Here is a 12,866-nt window from a genome sequence, read left to right on the forward strand (position 1 = left end):
AAAAATTTAGGGGGAGCTGTTGACTCACCTGCTACCAGAAATAAGCATCGTGAGCATCCATCTCTAGAGAGCCTACGCTTTGCAAGATTTCTATAGACATTGAATGCCTTGTCTGTTGGCAGCCTAGAAAATGAAAACTGTATGTGTGCATGTATAGAAGTGGTGATGGGAAAAGGAGAATGTGGGAATGGGCTGAAGTATTAAAGCAAGCAATGAAAGCAGATGGTTTACTTTGGATTTTATAAAATAGTTTTCTCTTTATTTTGTTTTAAATGAAAACTATCAACTGTCTGCATTGCAAACCTATTTGCAGCAATGCTGTAAGTATTAGAGGTGCAGTTGTCCCTGCATCATAAAAGGGCAGAGGGTTTTTCTGCTGCTTCCCATCTTCATGTTTATAGAATTGCGTATTCTCTGTGTACATTAGTTGAGCAATTTCATCACAGCCTTTCCTCAAAACTGATTGCTGTTCAGTGTCTCTTCCTGCTTCCTTTCTCTTGTCAGTTGGTTACATCTCTGACTCTCATTACATTTAATATTGATACTGCTTCAATTTTCCACTAAACTGGAAGCGTTTAAAGGTCTGGAGTGGATACAAAATGTCTAGATGTATTCTTTAAATGCTTTAATTCCTACCATGGTGGAAGACTTTAGAGCTGGAATTGCCTTTAAGAAGAAATGACTCTTCGCTCATTCAGTGATGAAGTCTGGTCATGAAGATGTTAGAATATGTGCTGCAGAGCTCTTCAGATACTGACACGAGTGCAAAAGTTGTTGCCAGCAGCTGTCTTGGGTTTTGGGCACCTGCTGCCTCTCGTTTCTCGCTTCTCCCACTCTATCTTCCACTCCCAAAGTTGGCAGTGCCCCTAGAAATACTCTGTGTTGAGTTTGAAGTAAGAGATCTCTACCATGCTGGTAGTTTGGATTCCTGAGTCATTGGTCATGCTGTAGTGAAATTAGTTACATGACAGAGTTATTGACTACAGCAAGGTAATCCAGGGTGAAGCTGGTTCCAGTCAGGTTACAAAGGCATTGCCCTTCCTAAGGCTGCAGTTTTATCATGCTGATTGCTCCTTCCCTCACCACCAATCGCAGAACTATGTTTTAATTGCTCACTGCCATTTTCACATTTGCCCAGACCGTGACAGACATGAGTGAGGTATGCATTATGGCAGGCACTTATGGGTGATGTGGTATATGGGTTTCGGAAAAGATGCTGGAAGTTATCCGTATGTGTGAAATACTAATTTGGCGCTATATTCTTGATTTCGTTGGAAGTTGGATTGCTGATACATACGTGGGAAAGCATCCCCTGCCGGAATAATCAGTGCTCAAATGTGAGATTTGTGAAATGAATACCTAGGACAGGGGTTGGTGGTTTGACCTGGATCCTGGTTCATTAATCTTTTGCCTCCGATGCAGTCAAGAATAATATCTTGATTTGGTTTTGACCCCAAATGATTAAATCCAGTATTTTTAGTATTTTTTCAGCTTCCTGTAATTGCTATCCAAGGGGTTGCCTCGAAGAGAAATGAACTCTTGTTTTAGAAGAAGAGTTCAGCAGTACTGGCCAAGGGTGCTAGATGGTGGCTTGTGTTCCAAGGCTGTGATTATAAAACTCATAAGCCCCCAGCTGGCAGCTGGAAGTGAGATTCACTTGGTTAGGAAGCAAGGAACCCAGATGTTGCTCATTTCTTAAGCAGTTTACTTAAACTTTAAAAATATTAGTGGACATGCTGTGTATTTTCTTATCAGTCAATTTGGTAAATGTAGGTCCACAAAAGATCTTAGCACATGGTTAAGAGATACCAAAACTTAAACTAGTAACCCTCTTGGGTTTTAATGTTCGTATTATTTTATTATTATATTTTATTGAGTCTGTGCTTCACTGCAAATGTAGTTATTTTTTCCCAATGCAGCAATATGTCCTACTGCATCTACACCTGTTTTAATTTCTCTGTTTCCAGTCAGAGGAGTATATCTGTCTAGTCTTGGAGTAATAATTTCCCCCCTCCTGAAAGGTGACAAAATTGAAGCCTTTGGCGGTACCTGTGGAAAGGTGACCTGTGGTTGCGAACAGTGTTAGCTTCCTTTATAATGCACAACCGCAGAATTAGTTTTATCTTATAGGGGTTTAAGAGGGACCATCTATTGGTGATAGGGCTGGTTCCTTCTCCTTGCTCTCTTCTCAGCGGCTGTGTAGTGCCACTGAGTTAGTACCTCGTGTGCAGTTTGCCCTGCAAGCATTTTTCCACCAGGAATGTGACAGTTAATGGCTTAGGCACCCCAGGGATGACAGATGTACATCCAGTAAAGAGCTATTGGTGTGCATGACCTACCTGCTGAAATAGTAACATGTACCATAAAGAGCCCTGTGTTCCTCCTGTCCATCTGCTGAGGATGGACAGCCTTGCAATTGCTAAAATGTAAAAACAAAACTAAGCACATCTGTCCTGACTGTAAAAATCAGCAGGAAGAAAAATGTTATTCAAATCAGGCTTTTGTCAAGACTGGTCAGTGATTACTGGTGAACACCTGTTGTGTATTGGTTTGTTTGGCCAAGGATTTGATGCTGCTGTATCAAACCTGTCTGCAGAAAAGGGGAAATGGGCTTCCCCCAGCTGAACTGTAGATACTCAGCTCCAGCCCTCTCAGCTGTTGAAAAGGATGAGGATGGATGACACACGTAGCTGATGACAGATCATCCCTCAGTTACCTGAAGTAGTTGCTCTGTGCCATTAAAATGATGGCAGATCCCATAAACATATTGCGCTCCACCGTCTGCTCCCTCTGGCACTGAACTATGACCAAGAGGAAAGTTCCTCCTGCCCTGTCAACTCCCCTCAAATAAATAATCATAATAAAAAAGGCCAGCCTTTCTGAAGTTCCTGCTTAGCGAATGTGCTGCTGATTGAATCTAGTCCTGAGAGGCAGGGAAGGCTTGCAGCCCTTGACAACAAATGAGAGCTGTGGCTGCCTCATAAATGCCTTGGCTTCAGAAGGGGTTGGAAATGGGCATGAAATGTTTATCATCTTATACTTGCTTTGCTGCTGCTGGGTTACTGGGTAAGTAAAAAGTTGTAATAAATAAATAAGAGGTGATACTGCAGCCGGCTTCATCTGCTTGTGTTCATACTTAAATAGGCTTGCCAACAAAAGAAAGAGCAGGTGAAGGCAGCTTGGATTTGGCAGAGGTCTGAACTGTGCACTAAAGATGTGTTCAGTTGCCTGTGTACAGGGATCTAGTTGGAAATCTGATCAGTCAACTGGCTTTCTGTTAGGAAGCACTCTTTGAAATTGTCCAGTAAAGAAGATGACTTGCTATGTAGGTCAGCTTGTGCATCCAAAAAATGCCCTTGCAAAAGGATACTTGTTCTTTGCAAGTAATTTGGAAACAGCAGAGTTGTTGGCTGCTTCTTTGTGAGTATGCCCAGCATTGCCACGTTCGTTGGTGCATGTTGTAGATGTCAGCATCTCTAAGATCATGCAGCACCTTGCATGACCTGAAACTGGCAGTTTCACAGCTGTCTTTGCTTACCTTCCACCCTACAGGGGAGTCCTGCAACAGTCTTTGGGGGCTTTGCTTTGTTTTCATTTTTTTGGGGTGCATGTGCTTCTGTTTTGTTTTAATAGCACTGTTCCCAACAGGGGACAGCACTGCACTGCTGAAGATGCTTGTCATTTTTAAGGAACTTTTCTAAACTTGTCATCCTAAAAGCTATATTGTGCAGCAGCAGGCAACCTCCATAAATCACTGATTTCTCTTTTTCTTCTTTTTCTCTTCCTTTCTCTCTTGTGCTCTCTTTATTCCAAGCCTGCAGATTTGGATGCCTGGGTAAGCGCTCTCTCTCTTTTTTTTAATTTTTTTTTTTTGTCTGGATCTTGCTTATTCCAAGTGTCATGTTGTTACTGCGTGCGTACAGATTGTTATTGCTGAGCACAGATGCAGGATTTTATTTTCTGTCATTACATTTTAAAAGGTGTTCAGCTAGAAAATTGCATATTATTTCCTCCATAAAGATTTTCACTGGTTCCTTTTGTGTAGCTTACAGCTGCTGAAACCAAACTTGATTTGGTGATGTGTGTTGTTGGCTAAGAGAGCAGCAGAAACAGGAAGAAATGAAGGTTACACCAGTACTGCTTTTTAAGGCAATGATTCTGTATCTGGGTTCTAAAACAAAACAAAACCCAGTCGCCTGCCTTTAAACAGAATGAGAGAAAGGACAAAAAGTAAGTGATTTTGTAGGCCTCACGTGTCTGGAATAGTGACTGCAGGCAGCCTCACAATAATGGTGGTATTTCTAGTGATGCAGTGGAGGTTGAGTCAAGGCGCCCCCATAGTTACTTGTCTGGTACAAGCCTCTCTGTAAAGTTCTGCTGCTCAGTTTCAGGCATGATGTGTGCAGCCTGCCTCATGGTGTTTCAGTGTTGCCCTTTCAGCTCTGCCATTCCCTTTAGGCTTGGTCAGGAACATGCCAACTAGCTAATTTTGGAGCTAGTTCTGTTCTTTAGTGAATTGCTGTCAATCCCTTCTAGCTTGGAGCCTTTAATAGCATTTGGTTTTTTTTCCCTACCACCTGGACTGCTACCAGCACTGGAAGAGACATGGAAAAGCATGAGGTATAAGAATTTGCAGTTGTGAAGTGTGGCAAGCTGAGGTACCCAGCCAAAGTATCTCTGCTGTGCTGCTGCAGAGATCCTAGTGGATACCTTTGGGGGAAGCTGATAACTCCTCTCAGCCAAGACAGGATGGTGTAGAAACAAGGCATTTTATAAAGACTTAAGGACCTTTCCTTTATCCTTGTAGCTTATTTCCCTGTATTGCCTCTGACTGATTCTCTAGGCGTCATCTCACTAGTTCGTCTGTGACTGGTGAATGTGTTTTGCCAAGAAGATAAATATTTTTGCAATAATCTTGCCAAGTGCTGTGACTTGCCTTTGAGGAAGTTCTGTATAGATTGAGGTATGGACCTTTCCTTCTAGCTCAGCTTGCCCTTTGCCAGAGAGAGGGGTGTGGTTTTTTGTCCTCAGTAGAGTCTTCTCCATGCCCTCTCCCCAAATCCCAGAATCTCAACAGTATTGCAGAGAGAGACAGCCTGATGGTAGCCATCAGCTGTGGGCTGTGCTATTGCTGCACTTAATTTCTGGGTGCCACATTCCCTACTGTGATCTGACCCTGCCACAAGCCCCTTTTTTTCGAGCAGATTTCCTTCCTATTTTTCATGTTTAACAAGGTGATGAGAAGGGACTATGATTAAAAATTATAAAAATCTGGTGATATTTTGTGGAGGGCGAAGCAAAAGCTAATCTGTGAATGGATGTAGCTAGAGCGAAGCCCAGCTCTAGAAGATCAGTTGCACAGTCGGATGTGTTGCATGTTGGTGTCAGTTCAGGACGAGGCTGAGAGTGTCTGGCTTTGCTCATGGAGAATGAACCAATAATATTTCATTACCTCAGTTAAGAGGCTTGTAAAATATTTCTTTTGGCCTGTGTGTCAGCTAGCAGGCCAGTGCTTGAATTCTTTAGTTGAGCCAGTATGTAACGCGTAGCTTTAGAAATGTGCTTTCACGGTTTGTTTCTAAATGGGTTACTTGATAAAGGGAGGAGGCAGAGAATCGCACATGACTGCCCTAGCTCTTTGTCACTGTTCAAAGCAACAGTGAGATAACCTGAAAAACTTTGGGCTTGTGGAAAAAGTGTAAAGATAAAACATAGCAAGAATTTGAAAGAGCCCTCAACCAGACCATGGATCCATAACCACGGAAGCTGTAGCAGCATGCTAGTAGTACACCTTCACTGTCCTTTTGTAAGAACGCAGTGCTTGTAACTTCTGACACCATCAAAGGAAATTCTTGAACGTTTCCTGAATATCTCTTATAAATAGTTTTTGTACAGAGGGCAGTTGCTTATTGCATGCATTCTCTTTTGCAAATACGTGCTGTCCCATGCTACTTTTCTAAGTTTTGGGTGCATTCATGTGTTCTACAACTATGTGTGTTCTTCCTCCCCTCCCTCTGTTTTGTTTCTGTATTCATACTTCTTGGACACCACGCTCTCTGCTGTGTTCTATGCTATAGTTTCTTAGATGTCATCTCTGGGCTTTGGTCATCTCTTGCATTATAAGTTCAAACTCCGTTGTAGTATCTGCAGCGTGGATGTGAAATGCAGCTTTCTGATATATTATTTTCAAACCAGTGTGTTTTCATGCATGTCTTCCCTTCTCCTTCCTTCTTTAGTTCTGAAGGCCTTTATGTGAAAAGTGTATCTGATGCTTTGTTTGGCACCTGCAATCTCAATCCCTTGTGAAATTGCAATCATCTCCATAGCAGCCAGTTCTGTCTGGGACATCACAGGCTTCTGACTTCAGGTAGGGAACAAGCAGCAGGACTAGAGGAACTCTTAATAAATATCCTGTATTCATACAAAATGTCCCTTGTTGCCTAACCCAGTTTGGAACAGTGAATATTTCAAATGACACATGCTCTGACTGTACCATTCATACTTCAAACATCATAAAGTGTACTAAAGATTCTAGTAATAACAGCTGGGGATAGAGAGAAACAGAAAGCAACTTTCAAGTGGATCTGTCACAAGTGGAATGTTTCTCAGTGTACTTCAATGCACTGAAACATCAGCAGCTCTTGAAAAACAAGCAAGGCATTGAAGATGCATTTGAGTTGCAAGTAGAAGTTTTCTCTGCAACCTCTGGTTCATCGTAGAACTTATGGGCAATAAGTGGGACATAATGGGAGATAATACGGGAGAAAATACTTAGGGGGAAGAATGGGGAGTATGCCAAGATCATAGTCTGCAGCTGGGAGATCCAGTTTTGATTCTTTGACGTCAGTTTTGCAAGATCCTGGGGAAGTCACTAACAGAATGTCTGTCTGCTGCAGGGTGCATTGGTGTGGAGGCATTATTCACTGTGGGCATCCTCCCTCCAGTCAGGCCTGCTTGGAAGTCCATGCAGGACGTCATCATGCAGATCAGCATACCTCTAATGTGTCTGCATCTCAGCACCCTACTTGAGAGATTAGGTATTTGGTTTGTGTTCCCTTCCAGAGGCCTCATATGCATAAATATGCTGAATTTCTTGGTGAATGAGGTCAGGCAAGCTCATAGGTTGAAAAGATGAGTGAGTGTGTGTGGACCGATGTCTTGCCAGAAACAGAATAAAGCCTCTTACCAGTATTGTTACATGTATTGGTTTCGTGCTCCCAGAATAGTCTGCTACACGAGGAGAGTAGCACTGCCACATAATTTATTTAGATGAAGCAAAACTCTATTGCATTTTTAAGAGATCATCTTCTGACTTTTATTTTCTTTCCTTGTATTACACTTCACATGAAAAGCACCTTCCACCTGAATTGTGGAGAGACGTCACTACTGTCTTACTTCTCATTCTTGTCCTTATTTATTTTCTCCTTAAGGAAGTATAAGTCACTTGATTAGTAATCTGATATTATGGGCTTTATGTAGAAAAATCAGCAGGAGAATCGGGGTCCTTTGATGATCTACCAGACCACTCTGCTTTCTTAGATCTGTTTCATTTCAGTTGAAATTGCTTAGTCCTTTTCTGTATAGAAGATGGATATTGGTTGAGAAGGATAGCTATGGTTCTCGTACCAGAAAATGGTAATAATTTTGGTACTTACAAAGTGCCCACCAGTGCCCCTGTTGTTGCTGTAGTATCTCTTTGGTCAGGGGCATGTATGGGGCAGCTCATTCGCATCCTTCTCCCATCTTATTTGAGCTGGTGCATGGGCTGGAGTATATATAGCGGCTCTGAGTAAACCAAAGCCAGAGATTTTGCCTTTAATCAAACGTCTTTGAGAGCAAGAGGGTTTAGATGTGTATCTCTAGTGCTTGTGTCTTACCCTGGCCCTATTGACTGGGCTGGCAAACGTGGAAACAAAAATATTTCTTTTTATTTTAAAAACAAACAGATACCAGCACCACATCCCTGCAACTCCCCTGTCTCATGTACTCCTTTTCTTGCTTACCAACCATCCTTCACTGCCTACTTTAAAATCTCTTCAAAGTCCTATTATACCACTGTATTTCCATCAGCAGGGGAGCAGAAAGAAGGAAACGCACAGCAACTTGCTTTCAGATGTAATTTTTTTCATTAACGATGGCTTTTGGCTGTAAAATGACAGGTCTGAGCCCATGGGGATGTTTCTGTCCTAGCTGCTTAATCATATCGGACCAGCATTTTGTGGGATTGTATCATCATCATTAAAAGTTAAGAGCAATGCTGCTGGGATGCAGTAGATTTGCAGGGTTTGCGTTCATGTTAAATGGACTAGTAATTCTGGGTTTGAAAGGTCTTCTGCCTGGCGATAACTTATGTGGCCACAGAGACTTTGGGGTGGGACAGGAGAAGAAAAAAGTGCCATTTTTCTTGCTATTGTTTCTTGTAATTTTCAAACGTAAAAAGTTTGGCCCAGTTCCATCAATGCCATGTTTTCTTATGTTCAGTTTAGGCGTGGGAATGCAATGAAGTGCTGCTGGTTGTAAAGAGCTAAAGGGCAAAAGCTATTGCTCTAACCACACAGACTTTGTATTTTTTAAATTGAGCATTGTTTAATTGATGACCAGGTTATGCTTAAGCACATGCTTGTATACCAAGTTTGCTGTTTTGGAAGTGTCACACTTATGGTATGGAAGAGGAATTCTCTTGACACTAGTATCCCCTTCAAATCTGCACCCAGCCAGAGGAACTCTGGGGGTGCTGGTGGGGTATGCACAGAGAACATATGGAGAGAGTACTTAATTATCAGGGTAGTCGGATGTATGTCTGTAAAAGCAAATGCATGGTCAGTGAGAATGTCTGTTGCAATAAAAATGTTGCAGCGTAGAGAGGGTATTGCTTGTGTTTCAGATCTTCCTTGTGATTGTAGGGATGTGTTAAATCTGTGGAGATTTGCTGACATTCCAAGGGGAAAGTGTTTGTAAAGTGGAGGATTTGAGATTTATTTTTAAGGTAACGTGAAGAACATTGAACTGGAGTAATAAACATAATGATTCATGGAAAAAGACTTGGATGAGGTGGAGTTCTGAAAAAGGCAATAGGAAGGTGTCACCTTTTTATGATTAGATGTTTTAATTTAATAAGGACAAATAAAATCAAGGTTATGAGTTTGACTATGATACTGACCAAGAGCATTTTGAACTTGTAGGGATAATCCAAAATGAACTGCAGTACTGAAGTTTATAGTTCCACTGAGAAGATCCCATACACCAGTCCTGAGCAATGATTTCTTTAGTTCCCATTTAGTTTGTCTGCATCCCATGTGCTTTCTTTGCACTCTCACTTTTCATTTTTAATTTCTTATTCTACTGATGCTCTGTTGTTCTTCCCAGGCTGTGGAGCTGCAAGGCAGGGAGGCAGAGTTGAAGCGGCAGGAGGCCTTCTATAAAGAGCAGTTGGCCCGCATTGAGAGGAAGGTAAGACTTAAGTTGTTGTTTATTTGTGGCCTCTGCATAGTAATGGGATCGGATACAGATCTGTGTGGATCCAAAGAGTAGAGAAACGAGAAGCATTGTACTGAAACCTGGAACTACCAGCTCCTGGTATCTCTGCCCCCCACTCCTTAACGTAGTTAAGTGATAAAGAAGCAGTACAAGCCGAATCTTTTGAGCAACTTGCATTTGAAAGATAAGGGGGTTTTAACTGGACAATTTTAAAGAAAAAGATTTATAGTAGTTCACACTTTATTTTATTTTTCACCATGGGGCTTAGGTGAAAGCTAAATAAAAAAACCCCACAAGTGTCCTGTATTTTTATTCCTTTTGTTAAAAATCCTTTCCTAAATTTTTTTTTAAAAAAAGACCAAATCACAAATCTTGCTATAAATGTGAATTAAAGTTGTATTATTAATTTTTCTCTGGGGAGCCCAGCAGTTCAAAGAATGGTGCTGCAGTGCACTGCCTGCTTCTTGCTGGATAAGCCTTTGAAATGAACGTGATTTAAAGAGACACTGTCAAGCATCTTTTAAGCCTGAAATGACCTTTGAAAATCCATTTAGGGATTTGAATCTCTCCCCTAAACGTGGGATTTGCTTCTCTGTTTAATTGTTTACCATGATGAGTTTTTAAAAATTGATGCCTTAAAAATAGGAGCAGCCATGCTGTTCCTTATGAACTAATGCATTTTTCACTTCCTGGCAAAATGAAATAATGTTATAAGTAGTCTTTATTTTTTAATAAACATGGAGAATAATCTTCTCCAATCTGAAGCAATTAGACCTCCTGACAAAGAATTACATACATCCGCCTTGTAGTTGTGTTATGTAACTGAAAAGATGCAAACAATGAAAAAGGTGGGTTGTAAAGAGACAGAGAAATCAATCAGTTTTACTACCAACATATAGCCTGATGGTGAATATGGAACATGGGAAAATCGCAGATTATAGAAAATGGTAGGAAATTATTGGCACATCTATTGCTCTTCTCGTTCCCTGCTACTGCATGATTGTCCACGCAGCATTGTTTTTTAAGCCATCGATGCTAAAACATACCCGTGAGCAATTTCACGTGATACAATTTTGCAACACTTTTAATCCATACAGTTCATTAAAAAATAAACTATTAAAAGTGCCACTTGGTGTTGCATTCAGATTTTAAAATTCTATTTCTAGATAATGGGGATTGTTCAGTGAAATTGCAAACAATCTAGCAGCTATCGTTCTAATTATCACAGTTGTCCATATGTTCATACGCAAAGGGAATTTTTGCAATTTCTTGGTCTCATGCTGTGTGCTGCTATTATATTCTTCTCTGGTTTTGGTTTCATGAAACAGAAACTGCAGGGAAAATCTGTATGTGTGTCTGTCCTTTATGGACAACGGAGTGGGGAGAAGTTTGTGTCCAGGCTGCATTATCCTCTTTTTGAAGTCTTTTGTTGTATTTGGTGTTTCCCTTTTCAGGTCCGTGTCCTGTTGCTACAGGGTAACTTTTTAAACAAGGTGATGGATATTTTTAGTGCAGAATCATCTCAGGGGAGTAAGGTGGCTTGCCCATAGTCCTATTCAAACTGCAGAGCTGCACAGGAACTGTCTTCTAGTTCTTGCAAGCTCAAAAGCAAATAGATAGAAAGGACGGGTTTTCTTTGCTCTCTTGAAACACTAGATAGTTTCCGACCCTTAAACACTAGCATTTTACTGGAAATAACATAGAAGAATTCCTACAACCGTTAGTCTGGATTGGAGTGGGAAGTGGTGGGGCCTAGAAGGGAGAGGAGAGAAATGTACTTGAAACAGTGTAATAAAGCTTAATTGTATTAGTTTTGAAAAAGGTTTTTGATCTTCTCTCTGGATAATTTTATTCCTATAATGGTTGGAAGGATGGAAACACAGCACAGAACGATCTTTTTTATTAGCTGTTTCTTTTATATAATTCTGCTTTTATTTGTTGAATACACGCAGACCCTGACATTTATTTATTTATCCTTCCACTGTGCTAAAACCTTCCAACTCAGGCTTAGATATATTTTTATATATCTATGTATGTGTGTGTGTGTGTGTCTATTTTTATAAAAAAAAAAAAGCTATCGGTAAGGGGATGAGGTGAGGAGCAGCTCTGAAACAGAAGTGAGCTTTCTCTGCTGTTTTCAGAGGGGATGGTCAGTTGGAGTGCAGTCACTGGTAGTACCGAGGTGCTGGGCTGGGAATGAATGAATGTAATGGCTCAGTGTGGAGTTAGAGGGCTGGAATTTCTCCTCCTAAGGACCAGGCTGTAAGGTATTCCCCCCTCTCCTCACCTGTTGTGCCTATCTATAACCTCAGGTTGGCTTTGTCCCCACTTCTGCGTGATAACAGAATTCAACAGTAGGAGACGTGAGATTTGTTTTTGAAGGATGTTTTGGATTGTTGATGTTGACAACTCAGTACCTTTATGGTAGGATGCTGAGAATAATTGTCATATACTCCTTTACAAGGCAGTAGCTGCTGCACTGAATCAAACACAGAGACTGTCCTATTTCTTCTGACAGTGGTCAGTTTTCAAAGACTTTGAAGGAAGATGGAAAAAAAAAACCCTCACCAAAACAAAACCACAAAAAAACCTTTTGGAGAACAACTTTGACAAGAGTCTTCCGAAGCGTTGTCAGTTGGAGGCTGACACATGCCCTGCTGTGAAAGAATTTATTTTCATTCAGTATTTTTATTTGCTGTAATGGAGCTTGGATTACTGCCATCATTTTTATACGTGTCTCAGGCATTTTTCTTAAAGCCTTGTTTAGCTCTTTGCCTCCAATATCATGTGGCAGTGTGTGCCACAGGTTAACTTATATACTCTGTAAATTCTCTGTTACCAGTTTCAAATACTTTTTTTCATTTAATATTCTTTATGTAAAAGAGATAAAAATAAGTCTTTTTATTATTCATTGTCTGTAGACTCATGTTCCCTCTTTTACCTTCGCATTTAGTTTGGGTGGTCCTTACCTTTGCAACTTCTGCTTGTGTGAATGAATTTCTTTTTTTGTCTCCCAGGTTTCTCATTCTACTTGTTTGTCTTTGGGCCCTTTCCACCTTGTGGTTCTGTCTTTGAGATGTATTGACCAGAATTGAACTCGGTAGTTCCCTTGAATGCAGCAGATTGTGTGAATACATTATCCTTTTATTTTGTAATCTCTGAAAGAGTACTGTAATCTACTGGACAGAGCACAGAATTGGAAGCAAAAAACTGCTCATTTTCTAATAGCTGTTTCTCTTTTGGGAGTTTGAAACAATTACTTAGTCCGTCTATCTCAGTTATTCCATCTATATGATGGAATAGCTTATAATGGGAGGGCAAAGTGTTGTGAAACAGTAAAGCTATAAAAATGCTAAAAAGGCTTTGCCTTTAGTTTTGCATGAGATGAA

At 40.7% G+C, this 12,866-nt stretch overlaps 1 protein-coding gene across 9 annotated transcripts in view; it reads left to right on the forward strand.

Annotated features, from left to right (window-relative positions):
• The window catches only part of CHCHD6 (coiled-coil-helix-coiled-coil-helix domain containing 6), a 115,962-nt gene that overhangs the window by 31,676 nt on the left and 71,420 nt on the right, over window positions 1–12,866 (forward strand). For 6 of the 9 annotated variants that reach the window (XR_008731660.1, XR_003560096.2, XM_055706626.1 and 3 more), the window contains 2 exons: window positions 3,815–3,835; window positions 9,367–9,450. The exons of 1 other annotated variant lie outside the window; for it this stretch is intronic. Coding sequence is in view for 6 of the 8 variants with exons in the window: in XM_055706626.1 (XP_055562601.1) it covers window positions 3,815–3,835; window positions 9,367–9,450 (105 nt within the window). In the remaining 2 variants the exon portion in view is untranslated. The remainder of the gene's footprint in view (window positions 1–3,814; window positions 3,836–9,366; window positions 9,451–12,866) is intronic. 2 more of the 9 variants (XM_055706624.1, XM_027805706.2) reach the window with 1 other exon arrangement.

This window comes from Falco cherrug, chromosome 4, assembly GCF_023634085.1.
Source record: "Falco cherrug isolate bFalChe1 chromosome 4, bFalChe1.pri, whole genome shotgun sequence".
NCBI lineage: Eukaryota > Metazoa > Chordata > Aves > Falconiformes > Falconidae > Falco > Falco cherrug.